General features: G+C 44.5%; 1 protein-coding gene across 7 annotated transcripts in view; it reads right to left on the bottom strand.

Moving 5' to 3' along the window:
- The window catches only part of EBF4 (EBF family member 4), a 105,534-nt gene that overhangs the window by 59,137 nt on the left and 18,488 nt on the right, over positions 1-27,909 (bottom strand). For all 7 annotated transcript variants that reach the window (XM_027836523.1, XM_027836522.1, XM_027836518.1 and 4 more), the window contains 5 exons: positions 22,746-22,902; positions 22,434-22,497; positions 21,993-22,048; positions 17,833-17,906; positions 14,008-14,076 (listed from right to left, as the gene is read on the bottom strand). In XM_027836523.1, the coding sequence (XP_027692324.1) occupies positions 14,008-14,076; positions 17,833-17,906; positions 21,993-22,048; positions 22,434-22,497; positions 22,746-22,902 (420 nt within the window). The remainder of the gene's footprint in view (positions 1-14,007; positions 14,077-17,832; positions 17,907-21,992; positions 22,049-22,433; positions 22,498-22,745; positions 22,903-27,909) is intronic.

A 27,909-nucleotide genomic window follows, 5' to 3' on the forward strand; every position in this document is an offset into this window, starting at 1 on the left:
TCTCTCTCTCTCTCTCTCTCTCTCTCTCTCTCTCTCTCTCTCTCTTTTAAGGCAATTGGGGTTAAGCGACTTACCCAGGGTCACACAGCCAGTAACTGTCAAATGTTTGGTCTGAGGCCGGATTTGAACTCAGGTCCTCCAGACTTCAGGGCTGGTGCTCTATCCACTCCACCTCTCTTTTTGAAGAAAGTGAGGCTTCTGAGCTGTCTGCAAGCCCTAGACCTCTTTTGTTTTTAAACCTGAACATATTTTCCAATATCCCTTTTGCCATTCTTCCCCTGTGCCCATCTCTTCACTGAAGCCGCCACAAATTTATACCCTGGCTTAGTCTGCAGAATTTTAGCAGAATTATCCTACCATTCTTTCCCGGAGAAAGGTCTTGCATTCTTCCTGGTCCTATTCTAGCTATTCAATCTCAACCCTCATTGGATTTAGGCTCTCAACATGCATCTTCCTACAGGATCTTGGCCAGGCTCTTCACTTCCCCCTAACACACATGTTCTTCCTTATTATTTGTTCACTCTATTACCTTCACTTTCTTTTTAGATGTCCTATGCACCTTTCAAGAGCAAATTTTAATTCCTCCCACCCTACTCTGTGAAGCATTCCCAGCCCAGAGTGATACTTTTCTACCTTTTAATTCCTCTTAAGTTTAAAAACTCCTCTGGCCATCAATTATGAACTACCTTGGGAGATGACTTATATTATTATATTGGAGAGTGATTTAATTCTTGTATTGCCCTTACCTTTTTTTTTTGTTCTTGAATCTTATGGTGCCTTGTAATTATGCCATATTTTATAATTCTTACAAATCTTACAATTATTTGTAAATAGATGGTACAGTAGATAGAGGGATCTGGAATTGGGTAGACCTGAGTTCAAATCTGACTTTAAGCACTTACCAGCTGTATGACCCTGAGCAAGTCACTTAACTTCTGCCTGCCTCGTTTTCTTATCTATAAAATCAAGATAATAGTACTACCTGCCTTCACAGGATTGTCGTGAAGATCATTTGAAATTACACATTGCAAAACTTATATCACTATATAAATGCTAGGGTTTTCCCCCAATTATATGCTTCTTGAGATCAGGGCCTATCGTCTTATATATCACGTAATCCCTGATATTACCTAACACTGTGCCTTTTGTAGGTGTCAATAAATAATTATTGATTGATAGATGATTAAACAAAAACCCAAAATTACATTGACTGATGAACTGAGTGTAAATCAACAAGGCTCATTTCAACAGAGATAAAAATAAAGTCCCTGCATTCATGTCCAAAAAATTAACTGCATAAATATAGGATGGAGAGATGGACTTTAAAACCTTTCATGTTGGGGCAGCTAGGTGGCACAGTGGATAGAGCACTGGCCCTGAAGTAAGGAGGACCTGAGTTCAAATTCAGCCTCAGATCAAACACTTGACACTTACTAGCTGTGTGACCTTGGGCAACTCACAACCCCAATTGCCTAAAAAAAAATAAATAAAACAAATAAAACCTTTCATATAAAAAACAAATCTAGGAGTTTTTGTTGGCCAAAAGTGGTTGCCCAAAAAAGCTGAATCAATATATGTGAAAGTTCTTTGAATCAATCAACAAACATTTATAGGTGCCTACTATGTGCCAGGCATTATGCTCAGTTCTGGGTAGGGATATAAAGACAATCTCTACCCTCAAGCAGTTTACAGTATAGCCAGGGAAGACAAGCTGTGTGCATCTAGGAATAAACAAAATAGACAGAAGGCCATGTGGAGGGGAAGGCCCTAGCTGCTGCTGGCATCAGGAAAGCCTCCATTTCAATAGTCCACTTACATTGTACCTTGAAGGAAACTAGAAGTTCTAAGTGTTCCAGGTCAGGAGGCAGTGTATTCCAGGCAAAGGGAATATCCAGGGCAAAGGAACAGAAAGTAGAAATGGAATACCATGTAGGAGGAACCTCCAAGGAGCCCAATTTGGCTGAACCATAAGTGATAAAGGAAAATAGTGTACAATGAAGCTGAAAAGGAAGGTTGGAGGTCGGTTGTGAAGGGTTTTAAATGACAGAAGTTTACATTTGATCCAACAGACAATAGGGAGCCACTGGGTTTACTGAATAGATGAGTGACCTGGCCAAGGCTTATACTTTAGGAACATCACTTTGGCAGCTTCGTAAAGGATGGATTAGGGATTGGGGAGAGACTTGAGGCAAGGAAACCAATAAGAAAGCTATGGCAATAGTCCGGGTGAGAGGTGAGGAGAGTCTGTACCAGCGTAGGATGGGGTAGCTCTCTGGGTGGTGAGAAGGGGGCAGATGTGAGAGACATTATAGAGGCAGAAACCAGATTTGGTTCCCGATTGTAGGCAAGTGCTACAGAAGAAGTTAGTATCACTATCAAGCTGCATTAATGAAAGTAGCATTTCCAGATCACGGGAGGTAAAAGTCCCCCTGTCTATTGTGCTGGCAAACAGCAGTTCAAATGCGCATTTGCTTCTGGGCATCACCTTGGGTATTGACAAGTTGGAGGGCATCCAGAGGTGATCAGGATGGAAACCGTGTGATAAAAGGAACAGTCGAAGGAAATGAGTGTATTTAGCCTCGGGGGGAGAAAAGGGAAGACCGGGTAGCTATCTTCTAATAAAACTCACAAAGGAAAGAGAGCAGACATTCTCTGTTGCTCAAGGGCAAAACCAAACTGGCTGGCTGAATGGTGGCAGACTTTGGCTTACTAGAAGAGAGAACTTCCTAGACATTGGAGCTGTCCCAAAATGAAATGGGCTGCCTTGGGCAGGGGTTAACTCCTCATTACTAGAGGTTTTCAAGAAGAAGCTAAATGCCCATCCTTTAGGGATACCACAAGTAAAGTCTTCTCCATTGAGAAAGTGATAGACTTAGATAATAACCAAGAACACTTCAAACTCTAAATTCTATGGTTCTAAGAGTATTTCTCTGATGCTATAGCTCAGATATCTTGTTACACAATCCTGGAGCTAATCTGCCTATCACCCTTCAGAGTCCTCCTAAGGCCACCCTAAGACAATTGTTGGAACAATCTCTTCCAATGATATTTCCATAATTTTATCCCTTAGCCTAATGTCTATAGTGATTCCCTATTCCTTGGTCAACTCAAATCTGAACTTTATGTGAGATTCAATGCTTAACATCAGAGGTATCAAACACTCGGGAGGCCTGGGACAGATTAAAGTGTAATTGGGAAACATTTACCAAAATAAAGAAAAATACAATAAAACATTGATAGCATTAAAATTTTAGAATAAGTCAATACACAGGCTGCAGGGATCCTCAGGTATAGATTGACGGCCTCAATTTCTATTTGCATTTTGACATCACTGCTTTAGATAGTAAATTAAAAGGAAGGAAAAGGCCCCCAGAAAAAGATGGGAAAACACACTAGAGATAAAACGTCTGACAGGAGCTCTCAACACAATAATCAGGCAGCTCGCTGCAATAGTTTGCCACTAGAGCTAGTAAATGAGAGCATCAGTAGATGCAGCAGTCCTAAAGGCAAGAGGGAACTGTCCGGGAACCCACAGAGCATGAGCTGCTCGGTGCCTGCCAACGCTAAGTAGACACCCCCTGTGCATAACAATGCAGGCTGCTGGGCCCACTAGAGGAGGCCAAAGGGTTGGGGAGCACCTTCAGGATTAACTGAGAGAATGAAGAAAGTGCTTCAAAAGAAAACAAAGGGGGAACCCTAAAATGTGTCAGGTACCAGGGTGGGGGTGGGGGGAAGTGCAGAGGGGAGGGGGGAGGTGTAGAAAGAACGTGACAAAAAATGAAGGGAAGGAGGAAGACCATTGAATCTGAATCTTTGGAACTATGTAACAGGTATGACTGAGGCTATTCTCACTGAAGGTAGAGTTGGACCCACTGAGGAGAAAATTTCCTGTGTTCCCAGGAATAACTAAAATCAGATTTATTTAGCGCTGAAAGTTACATTAGAGGCAGCTAGGTGGCTCAGTGGATAAAGCCCTGGGTCTGGAGTCAGGAAGATCTGAGTTCAAACCTGGCCTCAGACACTTACTAGCTATGTGACCCTGGGTAAGTCAATGCTTCCCCCACTCTCTCTCTTGCTCTTTCTTTCCTTTCTATCCCTCTTTCTCTCTTCTTTCCTTCCTTTTTCTCCCCTTTTCCCTCTTTTGTCTTTCCTTTCTTTTTTTCTTCCTTCCTTCCTTCCTTCCTTTCCCACTGCTCAAACTGAAGCAAGATGCCTCAGTTTCCTCATTTGTAAAATGAGATGGAGAAGGAAATTGCAAACCATTTCAGTACTTCAACCAAGAAAGCTCCAAATGGGGTCAGGAAGAGTTGGATATGACTAAGAAATGACTGAACAATGAAAGGAGCCTTGGGGGCCATACAGTCCAACCTCCTCTCGTTTTACAGATGAAGAAACTGAAGCACAAAGAGGTCAGGTGAATTACCCAGGGACACACAACTATTAACTGTCTGGAGCAAGATTTGAACTCATGTCTCCCTGACTCCATGACCAGAATTCTATCCACTGCATCACTTAAATGGTTCCACAAGAAGAGAAGCCATTCAGGACTGATCAGAAAAAAGGATGAGTAAGGATAACTGCTGGATCCACATTGAGCGGTCATATGTCCATATGTCAACTTGACAAGAACAACAGGGAGGTACCATCCTCCTGGGGCTGACGTCCAAGATGTGATAGAGGATCTCCTGTCAAACCTGACAACCATCATCTACTTCTGGTGAATCACACAGAAACAAACGATGGAGCCATGATATCCTGGGGAAGAAACTCAAGACATCAGGGGCACAGGTAATGTTCTCATCACTGCTGCCAATAAAAAGTATGAGCTACAGAAAAGAAAAATGGGTTTGGGACAGGTACAGCTAGTTAAGAAGGTGGTACCTGAGGACATGGCATGGATTTCCGGACCATAGCTTAAAATACAGAGAGTGAGTTCTTGGCCAAGGATCAATTGTATCTAACAAGGGCCAGTAAAAAAAAAAAAGTGTGTATGTGTGTGTGTGTGTGTGTGTGTGTGTGTGTGTGTTTGCCTTGGATATCTCATTTATGTGATTTATGTGGCTCTAAATGAAAATTTATAGAGAAGGAAAAAAGTGTCCATGGGAATTCACCAATCCCAATAGAGAATAGTAGGAAGAAGAGTTATTTGTGAAATGAACAGTAATTCCCATTTGGCAATATTCAGCAAGAGGTCCAACAGTGAAACCCAAGAGGGGCAGCTAGGTGGTGCAGTGGATAGAGCACCAGCCCTGGAGTCAGGAGGACCTGAGTTCAAATCCAACCTCAGACACATAACACTCACTAGCTGTGTGACTCTGGGCAAGGCACTTAACCTCAAATGCTTCACACACACACACACACACACACACACACAAATGAAACCCAAGGCTTTACAGAGTAAGGGGAATGGGTACAGATGACGGATGATGGGTCCAAATCTGAAAGTTCATTAGTAAAGAGAATTTCCAGTATGGAAACTCCTTCCACCAATGCCCAAAAGCAACTTACAATCTCAAAGAGTTGACTGGGCCACTGAGTAGTTAAATGACTCTCTCATAATCATACAGCTAGTGTATGTTAGAGGTAAGATTTGAATCCAGAACTGGCCCTCTATCCACTATGCCATATTTGCCACCAAAAGGATTGTAAACAAAGGGATCATAGTTCTAGAACTGGGATGGAACTTAGAGGCCACCAAGTCCAACCCAGTGAGGCCTTGGGAAATGAGTCAGGGGCAGGGGCAAGATTTCAACCCAAGTCTTCTGTAAATTTAACTTCATAGGTATGAGACTTGATGGAAGGACACTCATGACTGCAACATGACTAGGGAAGCTTAAGATAAGATGGAAGGAAAGATGGCACAGCTCTGGAGGTTAAGACCATATTCGCATATGAAGAACTCTAAAAACCAGAGGGAGGAAGCAAGATAGAGAGAGTTTGGGTAAGGATGAATGGAGGGGGACTGGAAGTGGTACTGAGGGGAAATATCCCACTCACGAAATGGACGAGATCAGAAACCGAAGAAAACCCTGACACAGAGGCATAATACAGCATGTGGAAATCTCACTTTCTAGACACTTGCTGAAGCTTCCCCCACTCTCTCACTTGCTCTTTCCTTCTTTCTTTCCTTTCTATCCCTCTTTCTCTCTTCCTTCCTTCCTTTTTCTCCCCCTTTCTCTCTTTTGTCTTTCCTTCCTTTTTTTCTTCTTTCCTTCCTTCCTTTCCCACTGCTCAAAGCAGAGCAGCTAATAAATTCTTGACTTTCCCTGAGGAAATCTTCATTCTTCAAAATGTGGAGAAAGTAGAAAGAGGATGAGTAAACTTGGATCTGATGTTTACTATTAAGAAGGAACTGGCTGCTGAAGAAAGAATGCTGAGAAATTTGGGCTGAATTGAATTCTCCATCTTAGAATTTGTGATTTGTTTTTTAAAAGGAAGGGGAAGCTGAAAAGAATCTGATCCAATTCAATAGAGCAAGCATCTACTGGGCAGCTATGTTTTAGGCAAGAGGAGCATGGTGTAGTGGATAGAGAGCAGGTCTGAGAATTACCATGATCTTAGTTCAAATGCTGCCTCTGCCATGGATTGGCTATATGACTCGGGGCAAGTCAATGGAAACTCTCATTGCCTCCAAGCAGCTCTCTCAGACTCTAAGTTACAGATGAATTCATATGCCACATTGGCGGAAGAAGTTCCCATACGTAAAATTCCCCCTATCAATGAAATCACAGGTCTGATTTTTTAAATATGTGTTTAACATAAGGAATATGAGAACAAAATGGAAAGAGTCCCTGCCCCCTATATTACCTCCAATATTCTATTAGAGGGAAACACAGGCACAGATAAGCAAGCACAAAGTAGGCAGAGTACCAACAACTCATGCCTACTTTGTTGCAATGTCCCTCCTATTGGTCTTTCTGCCCTAAGTCTCTTTCCACTCTGTCCCATCTTTTAGTCAGCTGACCAACTGATCTTCCTAAAGTGAGAGTCTGATCATGTTCAATAATCAAACAACTCCAGTGGCTCTCTATTACCCCCAGATCAAATATAAAATTCTCTGGTTTTAAAAGCCTTCCATAATCTGGTCCCTTCCTACCTCAGTGGTGTCTGACTCTCCACGACCCCATTTGGGGTTTCCTTGGCAAAGATACTGGAGTGGTTTACCAATTCCTTCTCCAGCTCATTTTACAAATAAGGAAACTGAGGCAAACAGGGTTTCACAGCCGTTAAGTATTTAGGCCAGATTTGAACTCTGGTCCTCCTGATTCCAAAGCTGGCACTCTAACCACTATACAATTACCTTCTGCAAGAAGCCTTTCCTGATCCCTCTTAATGCCAGAGCCTTACCTTTGAGATTATCTCCAGTTTTTCCTGTCTTTTTTGTACATAGCAGTGTCTGTCATTAGACTGTGAGCTCCTTGAGATCAAGGATTATTTTTGCCTACTTCCAATGTTTACCACAGTGCCTGGTACATAGTAGGTGCTTACTAAATGCTTGTTAACTTGACTTGACATGAGGGATGTAGACATGAGGGACGAAGGAGAAGGAAGAATCCAGGAAGACTCTGAAATTTTGAACTTGCCTGCCTGGAGGGAAAGTTGAGAGAACGGTGAGTTTAGTGGGAATAGATAATGAGCTCCATTTCAGATATGTTGAGTTTGAAGTGGGTTCCAAAAGGCAGTTGGTGAAATGAGACCAGGGTTCAGGAGACAGATGAGGGCTGCATATGTATATCTGGGAATCACCTGCATAGCAGTGCTAGCCAGTTTAACCCCTGAAAGGTGATAAGGCCACCAAGAGAGAAAGTGGCGATAGAAATGAGACCCCATGACAAAAACTTGAGGCACATCCATACATAGGGTTCAAGAAACATGGATGATAATCCTGCAGAGAAGTCTGAGAGGGAACAGTCAGACAGATAGAAAGAGAACCAGGAGAGAAGAGGGTCATGAGTAGTCAAGGAGGAGAAAGTATCCAGGAGGAGGGGGTGATAACCTCTATTTTAGATGAGAGAATTTCAAAGAGTTCATGGGCTAATATTCAAGAGGAGTCAGTCCAGAAGAGATGGGCAGCCCTCAGAAATGGAAGTCTGACAATGGAAGCATGAAATTTCAGTGAAGAAAAGGATGATCTAACTAAGTAGACCAAGGGGGATTTAGACAGAGGGAATTCATTGACCAAGTTATATTTTTTGATGTTGGAATCAAGGGCAAGTAATGGAGGATGAATACAAAACAGTGGCAAAGTCATGTAAGAATAAAATCAGGAATGCTAAAACTCGAAATGAGCTAAAGCTGGCAATGAATGCTAAGAAAGACAAAAACTCACTTTAAGTCTTAGTGGTTTCATGGGTAAGTGCAATCAATCGACTGATTTACTGAGCACCTGCTATATGCTAAGCATCTGGGTTACAAAGACAAAAGTGAGAAACAGATCATGCCCTCAAGGAGTTTATGACATTGGGGAGACAAAGCATGCAAATATAAGTATAGACAGGAAGAAAGGAACAAGCATTTATTAAACACCTAATATGTGCATGCACAAAGCACTTGATATATTTTATCTCATTTGATCCTCGCAACAACCCTGTGAGATAGGTACTATTATTATCTGCATTTTACAGGTGAGTGAACTGATATAAAAAGAAGTTAAGTGACTTGCCCAAGGTTACACAGGCACATTTGAACTCAAGTCTTCCTGACTACAGGTCCAGCACTCTATCCAGTACAACACCACCTAGTGGCCTCTAATTTATACAAACATAAACAAAGTAATGGGGGGGGGAGATGCTAGTAACCAGGGGATTCCAGGAAGACTTCATGTAGAAGGTGTCACAAACTGACATTTAAAGAAAACTAGGGAATCTAACAGGCATCTAAGGAATCTAAGATGAGGAGGGAGGGCAATCTAAGTAGGAAATGGGCTTGAAGGGGGGAGGGGGCAGGCAGTCTGTGCAAAAGCAAACAGATGGGAGGTAGACTGATATGTAAGAAACTGCAAGGCCAGTTTAGCTGTATTGTGGAATGTATGAAGGGGTGTAATATATAATAAGACTAGAAAGGTGGGTTGGAGCCAGGTGGTAAAGGACTTTACACGCCAGACAGAAGAGTTTATATCTGATCCTAGAGGGAATAATGAAGAGAGTGACATGGTCAGAAGTGTGCTTTAAGGAACATCACTTTGGCAACCATGTGGAGGATAGATTAGAGGGATTTGAGGGTGAAAGATCAAAGAAGGGTCAGGTGTGCTATTCAGGGTAGACAGGTTAATGCCAGCTGATCATGGAGAGAAGGCAGAACTACTCAATTCTTTATGTTGCTATCTAAAAGAATGATCATTAGCCTGGAAAAGATAAAATAAAAATAGTTAATGGGATATTGAAGAGGCATCTAGGTGAGGCAGTGGATAGAGCATGGGCCCTGGAGTCAGGATGACCTGAGTTCAAATCCAGCCTCAGACATTTGACACTTACCAGCTGTGTGACCCTGGGCAAGTCATTTAACCCCAACTATCTAAAAAAAATCTAGAACCTACTATTAAAGGCCTAATTTGGGAACATATAAAAAGGAGAAACGATCCCCCAAGAGCCAGGACAGCTTCAGCAGGAACAGTTCATGCCAGATAAACCTGATTTCCTTTTTTGTTATTTCCTTTGGGGGGCTACTGGCGAAGATGAAGCCTAAGGCCCCTTCCCACTCCAGATCTATGAATTACCCTCGAGAAGAAAAGATCTGGAGGAAAGGGGCGAGATGGCTATGACAATCACCTTCAAGCACCTGAGGGGTTCTTGTGGGAAAGAGGAAGGCTTGCTCTGCTGGACCTCAGAGGACAGAACTAGATGAAGCAAGAGGCGATTAGGTTGTAAAGAAGCAGATTGTAGCTCCAAAGTGAGGAAAAACCCTAACAATCTGAGCAATCCAAAAGTGGAACAGCTGGCCCTGAGGTCAGGAGGACTTTAAGCAGAAGCTGGAGAGACGGGCTGCAAAAGGACTCCTACTCAGACACGAGTTAGACTGAAGTCTCTTCTGACTCAGTTTCTGAGATTCTGTCAATTCCTTATGATTACGGACATTGTATATAATGATTTCGATATTCATAATACCTATTCATTTTCGCACGCTTTCACAACCCTCATCTCATTTCACAGACTCTCAAAGACTGTTAGGGCGATGCTAGGCTGGATAGAGCTAGGCCTGGGGTCAGGAAGACCCAAGACAAAATCCAACCTCAGAAGCTTATTAGTTGTATAACCCAGAGCAAGTCACGTAACTCCTCAATTGTAAAATGGAGATAATAACAGCACCTACCTCCAAGAGTTATTGGGAAGATGCAATGAGATAATATTTGTAAAGCACTTGGCACTATGCCTGATACACAGTAGGTGCTTAATAAACGTTTGTTCCTTCCTTCAGAGCTGGAAGGGATAGGCCTCAAAGACCACCCCTGGGTCTAGTCTAATTCATAGCTGAACAAGAATGTCAGTCTGGGGCAGCTAGGTGGTGCAGTGGATAGAGCTCCAGCCTTGGAGTCAGAAGGACCTGAGTTCAAATCTGGCCTCAGACACTTGATACTTACTAGCTGTGTGACCCTGGGCAAGTCACTTAACCCCAATCACCTCACCAAAAAGAAAAAGAAAAAAGGGATGACAGTTTGCAGAAGCCCTGGTAAGTGCTGATCCAGCCTCCATGAGGAGACCTCTAAGGCGGGGAATCCCCCTACTTCCTGTGACAGCCTTTTCCAGGCTGTCAGGAAATTTCTCCCTCTACTGAGCTGAAATCTGCCTTTATCCCACTTCCACCTATTACTCCTCTCGTTGCCTTCTGAAGCAAGCAGAATAACCTTTCTTCCACATGCCTGCTCTCCCATCCCCCCTAAGTCAACTCTTCCTTCAGCTAGGTACCCTCAATTCCTTCAGCTGATGCTGGGTGTGGTTTCAAGTCCCCTCACCAACCTAATCCCCCTTTTATGGAAAATTCCTCAGCTCGTCAATGTCCTTCCTAGAATATAATGGCCATAAGTGAACAAGATACCTCATTCTGGACACTATGTCTCTCTTAATGAAGGTGAAAATAACAACAGCAATAATGATAGTTAGCATTTATGTAATGCTTTAAGGTTGGCAAAGTATTCGACACATGTTATTTCAATTGATCCTTGCTACAACCCTGGGGGGATATAAGTTCTATTATTATCCTCATTCTACAGATGAAGAAACTGAGGCTGAGAGAGATTAATTGATAAAATGGCTGTGATAATCATTCCTAGAATACCTATCTCATAGTGTTGTTGTGAGACTCAAATGAGATCATGTATGTAAAGGGATTTGCAAACTTTAAAGCTATATACATATTAATAAGGTCTTTTATTCCCTAATCTAGTAACCTTGCCAAAAAAAAAAAAGGAAATTAGATTAATCTGGCATTTTAAAAGGTTTTAATGTTGCCTCATGTTTTTCATGCCAGTCAATGCTGCTTCCCCAACCCTGACCCCAAAACCTCCTGGTAACAAAAACAAAACCATAGCTACTATATATCACAGTATATGTGACATTTTACACCCACACTCTTCTGAGAAGAGGGAAAGTCTGTTTCATCATCTGTCCTCTGAGATCAACATTGGTTGGCATGACCTGTTCTTGCTGAAGCCATGAAGACACACTGGCCCTTTGTGATCACTGCTTTCTTTTGTAAATGCTTAGATACCATCCCTTTAATAATGTTCTAGCATTTTGCTAAGAATTGAAGTCAAGCTCATCAGTCTATAGTTTGCAGACTTTACCCTCTCTCTTCGGAAAATTAGAATGCCATCTGCCTTTCCCTAGTTCTATGGTACCTCTTTCACATTCCCCAGTATTTTTCAAAAGTCACCTACAGAAGTTTAGCTACCACACCTCCCCATCTATTTGCTCAATGAATTCTTGCCCATTCTTTAAAGGCTACCTCAAATGCCACTTGTTCCATAAAGACCTCGGAGCTCTGATTAGTGAGCTTTATCTTGCCCAGTCTAAAGCCTGCCATGCCATTTCCTAGGCATCACCAAGCCAAGCTACCTATATTCCAGCCTCCTTCTGTCCTCCCCACCCCTCACTGGAACTTAGACTCTTGCCCCTAAGACCTTAGGTTCTTTTTGTTTGTTTGTTTATTATTTATTTTTAACATTATTTTAAAAAAATTTTGAGTTGCAAATTCTCCCCTTCTCTCCAGTCCCTCTGCCAACCATTAAGAAGGCAAGCAATATGATATCAGTTAGACATGTGAACCCCTGCAAAACGTATGACCTCAGGTTCTAATTGGTGAGTTCAACATTATCTTACCATGTCCCAAGCCCACTATTCCACTTCCTGTCCATCTCTGAACTCTGGCTTCCTCTTCCTCCCACTGAAATTGGTAACCAGCCCCTCACTCTCCCAATATAGCTCCCCTATTCGTGTTGTCTTCCGCTATTATAATGTAAAGTCCTCGAGGGCAGGGACAAAGTTTGCTTGTTTTTGTATCTCCATCACTTAGCACAATACTTAGCACATAGTAAGCGCTCAATAAATTTTTTTCATTCATTCTTTCTTCATCCATTCATTCATAAAACCTTCCATGATCCCAGGGGTCTGTAATAACCTTCATTCTCAGAACTCACACAGCACTGGTTTGTTTGCTTTTCTTCCTTTGGCACATCTCTGATGCAATTATCATATATTATTTTGTACAGTTATCTATGTTTATGTCATCTTACACTGTAAGGCCCAGGAGGGCAGGGACTTTAATGTGTCCTCACTAAACTTCTATTTCCAATAGCGCCAAGCACTTAATAATAAAATAGTAATAATAAAAATGTTAGGGCGACTAAAAGAACCAAGTTACATCAGCTGCCCGTACATTTAATTCTTTTCTTAAATTGTGAACAGACAATCTTAAGTCATTGAACCATTTTATTGCTTATTCAATTATGGCATGAAATTGTTGACTCTCACAAATACCCTGTGAGGTAGGTTAGGTAGGCAGATGTGATCTCCATTTCAACACATGAGGAAACTGAGGCTCCCAGAAATGACTGGCTGGAGGTCACACAGATAGTAAGTGGGATTGTAAACCAGCACTCAGGTCTTCTCATTCCTGGTCTAGTTTTTTCTCCATTACCCCACAGCTGTCTAGGGAAATGCCTTGAGTCCTCCATTTGTACTTAGCCTTATTCTGCTTCAATCCTAAATTCAAATTTTTGGCTCCATCAAAGCAAACCTCCTCTCATTCATCTCAGTTTTGGAGCCCTGACTAGGCAGTTTCCCTTGCCTGGGACAAGCTCCCCCATTTACTAGTTAAGGCCTTCCCAATATCTAGGATACTTTCCTTCACTAACCACTAGGCTCTAGCAACAGCACTTACTGGAGTTCACAGGCTAAATATATGCTTCCATGTAAGCGATCCCTTATAAAGCAAACTCAGCCTAGAAAAATTTGCCATTCTGCAATTCCTCATAGTAGGGGGCACATGTGTTAGACATTACTCAATCTCTTGCAGTGACTAATTTTTGATGTCCCATTATCATTTTGCCTCTGGGTTATGTGTTGACTCAGTCCCTATAAACTCTCTGAGAGCAGCTCCTTCCCCTGGTTCCATAGCACATGGATCTCCCCTTCCCTCAATTCCATCACACAGTTCTTTTCCCAAGACACGTCCTCCTCCTTTCCCATTACATAACTTCCTCTCCCATAACAGTGTCTTTCTTTACTCCCCAAATGCAATTTCCTCCACCCACCAAAAAACCACTCACAATAAAACAGACTCCCTCCTCTAGCTGGTACCCATAACCAAGACGCTCATTTCCCTACATACGCGTACACAGTTACAAATAACACACAAGCACACACCCCAACACCTATACATGGCCACATATATATATATATACTCTCAAACACACAAACACACACATGAATGCCCACACATGTGTACACACACACACACACAAACACATGCACACACTCTTCCCAGGACCCCCAGGACCTTCTCTCTCTCTACCTGTCTATAATGACGGGGTCAGATGGAGTCTCATTCCGGTTGCCACAACTCTTCTTGTCACAGCAGCGGCTGTAAGGAGAGAAGGACAGAGTTGTAGAGTCAGGAGTGCCGGGGGTGACCTTTGCAAGGCATCACAGTGTAAAAGAAAAGGCACTTAACGTGAAATCAAGAGGATGTGGGTTCAAATCCCACATGAGTCATGGACAAACTGTGTGACCCTAAACAAGTCACTTAACCTCTCTGTGCCTCAGTTTCCTCATCTGTAAAATGAAAGGATGGGAAGTCAAATGCCTCTAAATTCCTTTAATCTCTAAATCTATGACCCTATGGCCTCTAGTTTTAATCTCCACCCACCTCTGCCACTTACTTACCTGTGTTATCTTGGATAAGTCACTTAAATCTCATTTTTACCATTTGTGAAGTGATGAAGTTTGTATTTTAGAGACCCTTCCAACTCTAAATTCACAATCCTAAAGCCAGAACTTCCCTATAATACCCTCTGCAATGGTCATTCAACTTCCATTTAAAGACCTCCAATGAGCTAGTTACTTATCAAGGGAACCCATTCCAGGATTGTTGTTCAGTCATTTCAGTCGTACCTGACTCTTCCTGACCCCATTTGGGGTTTTCTTGGCAGAGATACTAGAGTGGTTTGCCATTTTCTTCTCCAGCTCATTTTATAGATGAGGAAACTGAGGCCAACATAGTGAAGTGACTTGCCCAGGGTCACACAGCTAGCAAGTGTCTGAGGCCAGATTTGAACTCAGAAGATAAGTCTTCCTGACTTCAGGCCTGGAGCTCTATCCACTACACCACCTAGCTGTCCCTCCATTCCACTGTTATGTAAGTCTGATTAGGACTTAATTAAGACTTACTGTTAGGAAGTTAATAATATAATAATAGTTAACATTTATATAGCACTTTAAGATTTGCAAAGTGCTTTACAAATATTATCTCATTTGATCCTCACAACAACCCCAAGAATAGCTGTTATTATTATCCCCATTCTGAGGTAACTGAGAAAACTGAGGCAGACAGAGGTTAAGTGACTTGCCCAGGGTTACACAGCTAGTAAGTGCTTGCGACAAGATTGCATTCATGCCTTCCTAACTCCATGACTAGTGCTCTCTCCACTGGGTCACCAGTTGTCTCTTGAAGTTATTCCCCTCCTGAGAAACAAGGAGGGTAAAAATGGAGTGGGAGAAGGATAAAGAGTACACAGAAGTCAGGAAAGACAGTGGGATGTGGGAGAGAAGGAAAATGAGGCAAGGAAAATGGCAACAATGGATATGAGGAGCATAGGGGAAGAAAGAGGAAGAAAACTATCACTATGGAAATTGTTTTTACCCAGGAAAAGTACCACAAATTGTGCTTGAGGGAAGCAGTATGAAACAGGCCTTCAGGGAGGCCAAGGAGGTGGGGAGAGAAGTGAAGGAGGCCACTTTGTGTGTGGGGACACACTGACCCCATGACATCAAAAGGAGGCCGCTACCAGACAAAGTGAAGGAGGCACTCACCCCAGTCCGCCAATTGGTAGCTTCTGATTTTAACTAATTATTACTGCTAAATATGTGCTAAGATCTGTTGTTGTTCCTACACTCCTAAGGGACTGCAAATGCCATTGGGGACCTCTAACTTTATTGCCCTCTAAACTTGTAGCCTTGGACAAAGCCCTGATCACCCCACCCTACTCCCATCTCTAAAAGAAAGTGAGAAGGGTAAAAGAATTGAGGGAAGGAAAGAGGGGGAATGGATTTCCCTCAGGGTAGGATGCCTGTCCTTCATTCTTGCTCAAAGCTGGAGGAATGGGTAGGCACACAGAAACAGTTGATCCCCACAGATGCTCAGAAAAGCTACAACTAGGATGGGAGGAAGAGAGAAGAAATGGGGAACAAAAAGGCCAGGAGTCACCACTGGTCTCTCCATATTTATGAAAGAGTGTTCTCCATCTAAATTCCTGCCCACTTATGGGTTGAATATCCTTTCCAACTTTGGGATTTTAAAATTATATGAAACTATAACTGGGGCTTTGTTTTTCTTGCTTTCTTAGTGGGGGGTGGGAAGAAGCAAATGTTGAAAATAAAACTGAATTTTAAAAGAATTCTAGGAAACTGTGGGTAAAATAAATACGTGTATAGTTTCCCACTGACTCCAATTTAAAGATCAAAAAGTACATTCTGGAGCTCTGTCAAAAGCTATATTGTCTATCAGGCTAGGAACACACATAGACAGGGCTCCCCCCCAGCCAGCAGACAGGCTCATAGGAAAAGGTGGGTCCTTGGTGCTCTGGAAAGAAACCACCTAACATTGATTCTCAAGAGACCCAAGAGAGGCGAGGGCCCTCTCACCTCCCACTGCCACCATGCCCAGCTCTTTCTTTCCTGGAGGTGGGAGAAGGATCTCTATGTTTCTACCACTGCCCAGACATACACTTCCTTTTTACTTGGCATGCACAGAGCTGGTTGTGGGGAAGAGTCAAATGTTTATCTCTCTCTGCCCTTTCTCTCCCCAGCACTGAGAGAGGAGGGGAGAGAAAACATTGCAAGGACAGGGAGACCACTCTGTATCCATCCATGCCTGGAAGGATACTGTCCAATGCCATCCATGGGTTGTCTCAATTTGCACAATAAATGTATTTTTGAAATGTTTATTCACTCATTTGGTGTAAATCAAATGTTTCTAAATGCAATTCTCTTTCCCATGTCCTGGGGGAGCATGCCTTTTATTTTTTTAAGGGATATTATTGTGAATTCTTATTTAACATGAAGAATACCCCATAATTGAACTTGTATGTAAAAACAGATTTCAATATGTTGGGTTTGCTTTAAGCAAAGACCTCTGGGAATAGACCTATTCTATGCGGCTGAAACTAGAGCACAGAACTTGGAACAATGCGGGTGGGGAAGTTCCAGGAAAACAGATTTTTGGCTCAGGATAACAAAGAAACCTCTAACAATTGGAGCTGTCCAACAATTGGGCCAGCTGCCTTATGAAGTAATGAGCTTTCTGCCAATGGAAGTGTTTACACTAAATGCTGGAAGACCACCTGTCAGAGATGTTGCTGAGGTGATGCCTACCCTGGAAGAAGGTGCAGCTATCTGACCTCTGAGGTCCCTTCCAGCTCTAAAAGCTTGAATTCTCACTATACAGCTACGGGCAGAGCTGGGTCTTTGAGAAGCAGGGATAGGAAAAAAAGAAGCCCTACCCTCCACCCCTACCCCTACCTAGGTTTAAGCTAGAAAGGGCTATCGCTCTGTCCACGACACAGCACACCTGCCCACCTACCTCTCCATTCCCCTCCCAGTCCTTAGGCGCCACTCCCCACAGCCTTGTTCCTTGCCTCCCCTTTCCCCCCACCCCCCCCATCTCTGGAGTCCCCTTCCCTTGGGCCCCAGCTCATTAGTAAAAGTTCCTGCAGCTCAATTAGCGGTGACAGGATGACTCTCCTGTGCGCAAACACGGCTCGAGCGGCACAAACAGCCCTGGCTAATGGGGCCTCAGGGACCCGCCAGCTCAGCTAGTGCCCCGGAGGCCCTCCCCTCCTCCCCATTCTTCCTCCTCCCCCTTCCCCCTTAGCCCTGCCATAGGGCCAGGGACAGCTTAAGGAACTGGCCCAGAGGTAGAGGAGAAGGGTTTGAGGCCTGAAGAGCCAGTCTGGACACTACCCCTACCCACCCCATCATCTCGTTCCAGCCTTGCAGGGTCCCAGCCTACACTGCCCCATGGTCCAGTAGCATGTACATCTGAGGGAAAGTCACCCCAGTTCAGGTGACGTCTTCCCTGACCCCTCCCCACCCAGCTGTCTTGACCCCTCAGTACACTCACCTGCACATGATCTCGTGGGTGAGAAGGACACGGCACATCTCCGGGTTCTTGTCCTGCCCCTCGTAGATGATGGCCTGAAGGGACAGGGGCAACAGACCAGTTGGACAGAAAGGGAGGGAGAAGAGGGAAAAGGAAGAGCAAGCCACAAAGGACCCACACTTCCGCCTCTAACCAGGTAGTGGAAAGAGCCCTGGATTTGGAATCAGGAGACCTGAGTTCAAATCCCAGTTCTGACTAGCTGGGTAACCATTGGGCAAGGCACTGAAACTCTCTAAACCTCAGTTTCCCAATATGTAAAATAAAGATGTCACTAGCAGTACTACTGTGAAGGATTGTTGTGAGGAAGGGGCTTTGTCTACTTTAAAGCACAATAGAAAAGTGAGTTATTGGCATGGAATCTTGCCTAAAGAGCCTGCTTTGGAGTCAGGAAGAACTGAGTACAATTCTCACCTCTGACACATACTGGCTGTGTGACCCTAAACTCAGAATTGCCCCAAGCAAATTCTGAAACCATAAATTACAGAACAGTAACAGATCTGAACTGGTAAATGGTGTCAGGAGCTCCCTATACCAATAAAATTACAGGTCCAAACTATCTAACTGCATATGTGTGTGTGTGTGTGTATGCACACATACATATATATATATATATATGTATATATAATTATTATTATTTATTATTAGAATTCACTTCTTCTAATCCTTTGACCTGTGGTAACTGTCCCAGGAGGGAGGATATCTGGGAAGGTGCCTTGATGGTAGCTGCTTCGAGCTATGGGACAAAACCAGGGCTCTGGAGAGAGGCAGGAGGTAGCAAACCTCCAGAGCTACCTAAAGCTAGTAAAGAACCAGGGTGGAAGGGGGAATTCTTTGGGGGCATAAGTGGGAAAAAGAAGCTACTGTGGGTCACCCCCTTCTCTGCTTCCTTTTTGTTGGGAAGTTTCCTCTTTGATTGTCCACAGGCTCCTTTTGAAAAGCTGTAGCAAGGACTGAAAAGTCAAGGTACATCCAAAGTCCCCCTGGCTTTCATCACAGGGATGGGTATACCTTGGGGTTTATGACCTCAGTGTTTTTTTTTAATGTTCTGATAACTGTATTTCAATATAATTGGTTTCCTTTGTAATCCTATGCATTTTATTTTATACTGAAAAAATATGGTGCTGAGGAGTCCTTTGGCTTCACCACATCGTCAAAGGGGTCCATGACACACAAAAAGATGAAAAATGCCTGGGATATGATCCAGACTTGTGATTTTTTTTTTTGGCATAAGGAACTCTTGGGTGAGGAAACACCTACCAATGAAAATCAGTACCTTCTCTGAAACTTACAGCTTTAGAGAGCTGCCCAGAAAGGAGCGAGGTTAAGCAACTTGCCAGGGGTCACACAGACAGTATGTGTTGGAGGCTAGGGCTAAAACCCAGGGCCTTCTGGTTTTGAGGCCAGCCCTCCACCTAATACACCACACAGCCTATCATGGGTTTCCTTATAAGGCCAAAAAGTAGGGTCACCCCATGAAATGAAGTGAGGGGAGACAGGACTATAAACCCCCAACCCAGATATGAATCCTGTTCTCATCTTTGACCAGTCATCCCTCCACTCCCTTGCCTTTTCCCTCTGCCAGCTCAGCCATTCTCCCTGCTACCTAGATGGTCCCTTAAGTGGCCCCATTGACAGCAGGAAGGTCAGCTGAACACTGGCTTAATTTGGGCACGTCTGTTGTGTGCTTACTATTAACACTGCTAAAATCCAAGTCATCATCTTCATCCCAAGTTAGTCCCATCTCTAACTTCCCTCTTTCAGAGGATGCTGCTGTCATTCTCTCACACACTCTGACTCAGTTGCCCCCAGGCATCTTTGGTTGCCATCATTGAAAGCCAATCAATGGCTGAGTCTCACACCTCTCCCTTTTCATTTCCACTGATGCCACCCCGGGTTGACAAGCCCCATGACTCCTTCTCTGCCTCAGCTATTATCTCCCTGCCTCTAGTTTTTCTCTTTCCTGACTCAACTTTCTTAAGCAGAACTCTGATCACATGTCTTCAGTGACTCCTCATGGTTTCACCATGGAAATCCCCATCTAGGAGGCTGGGAAGCTTTCCATGGTCAACTACAAGTTGTGGCTTCCTGGATTTCCCAGTAGAAATTGGGGGTGCAACTGGCTCACCCTTCTTCCACTCCTAACCACCCCACCCACTCAGGGTCTTTGCCACTTGCACCCATTACTCCATACCGGGTATCAAGAGGTTTCTGGGAAAGGAAAGCTCCTCTTCACAAAAAAAGTACTAGCCCATTGGCTTATAGGATCAAGGCCAAATTCTGGATCCTGGTATTCAAGGCCCTCCACAATGGGACACTATTCAACTTTTCATTCTTGTCTCCCACTACTCCCTTACAAAGACCCCTAAATTCAAATCAAAGTGGCCTGCTCCTTTTCCCCCCAAAACACCACTCTACATAGCTAAATCCTGCCTTCATTTAAAGTCCAAATTTAGCACAACCCCATCCAACCCCATCTCTAAACCTTCTCCAACTGTTCCAGACTACCAGAGATCCCTTAAGCTCTCCGTGGGGCACTTTGCCTATCCTGCCTTATTTTATTATCTTTTATGTATCTGTCTCCTCAGCTGGGCTATAAGATTCTAAAGCAGTGTCTTCTTCATCTCTGAATTCCCCCTCCCCCTCACAGCACCTAGCCCAGTGCTCTACTCAAAGTAGGCAATCATGGATTGTCAGCTGATGAAAGGATCTCATATCCCCTCCTCACTTATATCTCCTCTCATCCTCTCGTCCTCTCTGGTACTAGGAAACAACCTTGAAGGAAGGGGAAAAGGGAAGAAGGGGGAAAGGCCTTAAAAATTTCCACCAGGTCTCTCATTATCACCATTCCTATCCCATACCCAACCAACCTGGGCTTAGCACATAGCCAAATATTAATCCAGACAGTCTCTTTTGCAATGGAAGTAAATGAATGAGGCAATGTGCAGGCCCAGAAGGAGAATTCTCCCAGCAATTCCCAGCCCAAGGTCACCCAGCTGGTCAGTGGCAGAGCTCAGACCAGAACCCTAGTCTCCTGAGCACAATATAACACAGAGAGCACTTAGACAACAATACACACACTGACTACAACTGGGCAAATAATCATATCAACATTAATGAAACCCAGAAAAACACACGGAAGGACAGAAGATCAGAAGGGAACACGGACACAAACAGGACTATTTAGTTACTAGCTTGTTAAAATTGATATTCACATTTTAAAAAAAAACTGTAAATATAATTTTTTACAATCTCATTACAATCATTTTTATTCTCATCTGCGTATTTGGACTTTTGCATTTGTTGGTTTCTACTACTTTTTTTTGTTGTTGTTTTTGTTTTGCTTTTTGGTGAGGCAATCGGGGTTAAGTGACTTGCCCAGGGTCACACAGCTAGTAAGTGTTAAGCGTCTGAGGCCGGATTTGAACTCAGGTCCTCCTGACTCCAAGGCTGGAGCTCCATCCACTGCGCCACCTAGCTGCCCCTCTCTAGTACTACTCTTGTATTCAGAGGCCTGAGTTCAAATACCAGCTACCCTGAGCAGGTCACAATTTCTATGGGCCTTGGTTTCTTCCTCTGTAAAATGAGAGGGATTGCACAAATTGATCTCTAAGGCTACTTCTAGCTCTAAATCTTGTGCCCCTATGATTTTGAGCCCACTGTCTTCCTACTTCTACTAACCAAACTTCCCCCTACCCTACCCAACTCCTCTAAACAATCATTAACGCTTATTATCAGTACTACAATGTTTAGGGCTTAATTGTGTGAAGCCTTAAATTGTTCTCTAATTATTTCTATACACATCTGGTCTTCCCAAGTAGATTATATCCTGCTGGAGGGCAGAGATTCAGCTTCATCTGGGTTGTAGCTTCTCAGCACCTTGAACAGTACCGGGGGTCATAGTAAACACTCAATAAAGTGGAGGTTCTGGGGTGAGAGATGAAGGGCTGGGCACACTGCAGGGGGGCAAAAGTAGGGATAAATGGAACCAGTCTTCCGAGAGCTGAGCTGGGGTCAGAATGACGTTGGGAGGCTTGTGACCACACAAGCCAGCTCTAAAGAGGCCCCCAAACAAAAGAAGGAGACTTGGAGAACAGAAGGGGCTTCTCCTCCCTCCAGCTCACCTGCTTAGACATGGAATCGATGAGTCGAACATACAGGTCTTGTTCAGTGCGGATTCCTGGGAACAAAAAGGAGGGGGGAGAATCAGGTCTGACTGGGATAGCCAAGGAAAGGGGGTTCTTTGAAGTCTTAGGGTTCTTTACCTCTCTCCTAAGACCTGGGACTAAAGAAGTCCCGAGGCTATATATGCACATGACATTCATAGCCAGCCTGAAACCTTCCCCCTTGGGAAGGGTGAGCAACAAGTGGGTAAGACAAGACAGGCTAGGACAGGGCAGGATGGGCTAGGGCAGGCCAATCTATGATGAGATGGGAAAGCAGGGAAGGTTGATCTGGAGCAGGGCAGACTGCTACTGAGGAGGGCATAAAGGATGGAAGCAGGGCAGCCTGAACTGGGCAAGGCAGTGAAGATCGGGCTAGGATGGGAAGCCAGGACAACTCACCATTGCTGTAGAGCAGTTGCAGCCGGTAATGGATGCCATTGTTGGTTTTCTCTCCACTGTGTTCCTAGAGAGACAGGAGAAAGTGCTGAGGATGGGGGCCGGGGAGAATTCCCCCAACATTCAGCCAGCTCAGCTGTAACCTGGGGTGAGGGGAAGAAACTTGCTCCCACAGACCGAAGAACAATCACCCTTTCCCTCCTGGCTGCCACCTCCGGCTATGCACCATACTCTCCCCTCCCCAGGCTGGCTCTAAAAGTTTTCCAAAGAATGAAGTTCACGCACAGAGCCAAGCTAACTGCCAGCTCCCCTTACCCGCTCTTTTTCCACAAAGTCGATGAAGGCTGTGCGCTCGATCTCCACCGGCTGTCCCTGCCGGTCATACATGGCCAACACAAAGTGGAAGAAGTTGGATTTGCGAAGATTGGAAGGCGGCTGCTTCTCAAAGTGAGCTCGAGCCAGGCCCACACCACTGTGGGGACAGGGGGAAGGGGAGGAGATATTAGCCTGGGCTCCCAGTACTTTCTTTGGGGAGAGAGACAGGGTAGGCAGGCCACGCCCCAGCAGTCCATGCTCTAAGCTAGGTCTGAAGACTTCAAGAAAAACTGAATCTAAACGAACAGAGGGTTGTTTTGTTTTTTCCCTGACCAGTGATTTCACAGAAAGTCCCCCTACCAATACAGATTGGCACCTAATTTGCAATGTACAGTCTTAGTTGCTTAGGACACTGAGAGGTTAAGACTGGCCCAGGGTCACACAGCCAGTATGTGTCAGAATCCTGACTTGAACCCAAGTGTTCCTGACTCCCACGGCTCTCACTGGCCACCTTGCTACACGGCCTTGGGGAAGGATGTGGGGAGTCAGAAATCGGGAAGGGCAGTCATTCCGGGTCAGCTCCACTACCTCCCCTCTCTTCTTCCTCCTCCCCTCCCCCTACCCAGTCATTCATTAATTTATTCATTCAACAGACATTTTATTAGATGCTGGATAAGTGAAAGGCTCTCTGTTCTAAGAGGTGAGGGTCATTTAGGGGAGTCTGTGATCCCAGGGCACAGCCAAGCCCTTTGGCCCACAAAGCTCCCCTCAGTGATACATGACGGTTCAGCCCTCCAAGGCGCTAGGCTTCAGCCCAACTTCTCTAAACGTCTGTGTGATCATTCATTCACATTACTAAGCAGTTCCCATCCCCTAGGCTTTCCCCTAACAGCTCCCTGGGCAGCTGGATTTACCACAAACTGCTTTATAGATAACTTTTCAGGAACACAGCTTTTGCCCAAAGGAGGCAGTAGGACCTATGTGACTAGAGTACATGTATGTTTTCCGGGCCAGTTCAGAGAGGATAGATACAGGCAAAAGGCTTTGAGAGTCTGCCAGGGTCAGGATCAAGGGAAGCGGGGAGATGAATGGATAAGCCTGAGAACAGACTGATGCTACTGCTTCCCTGGAGATAGAGTGGCCTTCAGGGATCCTTGGACGAGGCAAGCCAAGGTTTCATCAGAGGTCACCATGCCCTGTTTAGTGATCAGATTCCAGAGGGTCGGCAAGAGACGTTGAGGCATCGGGCAGGGAGTCATTGTAGAGCGCACTGTGAAGGCAGCTGAGTAGGGCCAAGAGAGGAGCACAAGATAGCCCCTACTTCCCCGGGTAGGCCACAGATGGAGGGACAGAGAGGGGTGCAGGCCCCTCCCACTCTCTAGAAGCCTGCTAGCCAGACTTTGAGCCCAACTTTGCCAGAAGGAACAAGGGGAGGCTGGGCTGAAGGGGAACCCCAGCATAGGTTAAGTGCAGGGAATGAATGTTTCCTAGCACTTGGCCCACTGGAGAAAGCCGGAGGATTGGGGCGGGAGAGGGGGGATGGGGCTCTCTGAAGCCATCAGACTGTGACCACAGGGATGAGAAAGGAAAGAGATAAATGAAAGGATCAATTCTGAGTATACCGTCCCAACTCTCACAGCCTCTCCCTCCCCAACTCCCCCATAACTGGGACCTGAGACAGCTAGGTTTAAACTCTGTCTCAGACACTTCCCATGTGATTCCAAGCACTTACCCCTTTCTCAGTCTCAGTTTCCTCATCTGTAAAATGAGGATAATAGTAGTACCTTCTTCACAAGGTTGGTAGATTAAATGAGAATGTACGTTAAACACTTAGCATTATATAAATGCTATCATGAGAAATCCTCACCCCAGTGAGAAAGGTGCTCCCCCAATTAGGACCCTCCCTACTTCCCCCCGATTCCTTGGCCCTTTGCAGAGGAAGGAATTCAATGCAGGTATTACTGCATGAGGTGGGAGAAAAAAAAAATTTTAAGGCCCCTGAAGTAGGTAGCTAGGAAGAATGCCCACTCTTGAGCTAAGGGGAATATCCCAGCTCTGGCAAAGATGCCCTGAGGTTTCCTTCTGTTCTCATTAAAAACAGTCCCTGAATAGTGGGAAAAGCCAGACAGCAGCCAGAGGCCCCACCTCTGTATGTCTGGTGGAAACATTACAGGGGAGGAGAGAGTGCTAAGTAGAAACTCAGCGCCATTACTGCTCATTCTTCAGTGCCTCCTAGCTCCATCTAGGCGCTCCTGCTACCCTTGTGGAAAAGATACAGATGGGATTTAGAAGTGACTGAATGACCCAGACCCAAGAGTAGCCATGAAAGAGGCTTCGTCAACTTGGAGGGCCATCTCCAGTGAGATTTCTCTTTGGCCCTATGTTGTTGAATGGGTTTTTTTAAGGTTTTTATTTATTTTGGGGAGAGGGAGGCAATTGGGGTTAAGGGACTTGCCAGTGTCACCCAGCTAGTAAGTATCTAAGGTTTGATTTGAACTCAGGTCCTCCTAACTCCAGGGCCAGTTCTCCATCCACTGCGCCACCTAGCTGCACTCAAATGTTGTGGTTTTTTAAATCGATAACTCAGAAGAAGACCTAGATAGCATCGGTAGGGATAAATGTTAAGTCTTACACCTTGAGGCTCAAAAAGAGAGGGTGTGGTAGGCTATAGTTCATATGAACTGGGGTTTTATGACAGTGCAAAGTCAATAGGAACCAGCATCGTAATTTTTTTTCATTTTTCTATTATCATGTACCCCTATGGATCATCCTCACCTCTTGTCCATGTTCTCCAATGATGTTTTCATTTTTGTTTTTTTATACCAACACCTAGCATGATGTCTTTTAAAAGACAGAAGGAAGGGGCAGCTAGGTGGCGCAGTGGATAGAGCACCGGCCCTGAAGTCAGGAGGACCTGAGTTCAAATCCGACCTCAGACCAAACACTTGACACTTAATAGTTGTGTGATCCTGGGCAAGTCACTTAACCCCAATTGCCTCTAAAAAAAAAAAAAGAATGAAGGAACACTCTGTAGAGGATCTACCCACCAGGCTGGAAGCTTTCTAGGTCTTTTATGTGGAAAAAAGGAGTACAAAATAGCAGACGGAAGAGTTCATGGGGTACAGGCAGCTGGGTGGCCCAATAGATAGAACATTAGACCTGGAGCCAGGAAGACCTGATTTCAAATACTGCTTCACTTAGCAGCTATGTGAACCTGGGCAAATTACGTGGCCTCTACCTCCGTTTCCTCATTTGTAAAATGAGGGTAACAATAGCACTGGAAGGTATCTTCCAGGGTTGTGAGGATTAAATGAGATAATATTTGTAAGGTGTTTTGCAAAAAAATGCTAGCTAGTTTTTACTTTATTAGATTATGTTAATAATAATATTAAATTAGCAATAACAAATAAATAAATTACTATTATATGTCAACTATTTCTGTTCTTCAAGGTTTACAAAGCACTTCACATACATTGTCTCTGGATTTTCATTAGGTAGGCATTACAGATATTAGGATCCTCAATTCTAAAGATGAAGATAACAGGCTCAGACAAGGTAGTTACACAATGGGTCTCAAGTTCTTTCCACCAGATCTATAGTACACTAGAGTACTGAGTTTTGTACAACTGGTCTTTCTGATCCTAAGCCTCCAGTTCTTTCCACTGCACCTGACTCTCTTGAAGCAGCCTGGGTCCAGAACTTGGGCTGTGATGGATAAGATGAAGCGCATCCAAAGAGGGGAAACCAAGATGGCAGATGGCTTCAAGAACCCGTCAACAGAGCTATAAGGAGGATGAAGAGACTGGCCAGACCATTGTTTGAGGGGTTGAGGGGCCAATGAGGATGGAAACAGGTCTCCAGCTCCCTGCTTGGTGCACCCAGCTGAAGGATGTTTAGCCTAGAAATGAGAAGACTTAGCAGGCACACTGTTGCCTCGGAAGAAGATTTAGCAGGCATTGTGGTCTGCAAGTAGCTGAAGGGAGTGGGATTAAAGTTATTCTGTCTGGCCCCAGAAGGCAGAACTAGGAATTACCCTTTGGTAATAGTGGAAGAGGCAGTTTCGGGGAGGGGCTTGGTAATAAGAAAAGCTTCCTAAGCAATAAGAACTACCCCGAAGGAGGACAGAAAGCCTTGGAAGCAGGTAGGCTCCATCTCCATAGAGATCACTACTTGTTGAGGATTTTGCAAAGGTTTGGGTGAGATGACCTCTGAACCCACCCTTCCTCTCCTGTTCTCTCTGGTCATTACCCTAGCCCTCATACCCCAGCCCTTCCTACGGACTTTATGAAGCGTTGAGTCTCCATTTCTTCCCACTCTGCCCCAAAGGCCTGGGTTTATCTGTCGCCTGCCTTCCCTTCCACCTTCAGCCCTTTTCCTGCCTCCCTCTATAGCCAGGCTGGCCCCATTCTTGGGGCCTGGTGTAAGAAGGGATGGGTGAGGGAGATGCTGCCTAAAGTTATAATGGCTTCTTTATTAACTCTGAATATTATTTATAAATATGCTAATGAGGCCCAGGCTAAAAGCTTCCAGCTCCACACCCCACACATACATACCCCTTCTACCCCTGTCTCTAGCCTGAAGCCCAGTCCCAGGAAGGTCCCCAAAGGGAGCCTAAGGCTTCTAACCCTTAGAAGGCACAAAATGGGAAGCAGAGAGACCCCCAGCTTAGTTTTCACCTCACAACTACCCAGGAAGAGTTATTTATTATCGATATTATTGCATATTATTAATAATAACAGCATGTACATAGCATTTAAACTATGGCAGAGCACCTTACATATATTATCTCATTTGAGCTTCATGATACGACTGTGTGGTAGGTGCTATTATTATCCCCATTTAACAGATGAGGAAACTGAGGCCCAGAGGGTTAAGGCACTTGCTTGCCCAGGGTCCCTTATTCAGTTGGTGTCTGAGGCAAAATTCAAATTCAGATTTCCCTGATTCAATACTCTTTATCTACTCTCAGGGATCCAGATTCTACACTTTCACTTTTCTCTCTCAAAGCTCTTTCAACTTTTCCACTCCCAGTCTCAGATGACATTTGGGAAGATAGTCAAGGCAATCTGGGGGAGAAGGAGCAGGGCAGAGGAGAAAGTCCCTGCCCTGCCCTGAGACACACACACACACACACACACACACACACACACACACACACACACAC

The sequence above is a fragment of the Vombatus ursinus genome, unplaced genomic scaffold, assembly GCF_900497805.2.
Source record: "Vombatus ursinus unplaced genomic scaffold, bare-nosed wombat genome assembly UNPS02014818.1, whole genome shotgun sequence".
Classification (NCBI taxonomy): domain Eukaryota; kingdom Metazoa; phylum Chordata; class Mammalia; order Diprotodontia; family Vombatidae; genus Vombatus; species Vombatus ursinus.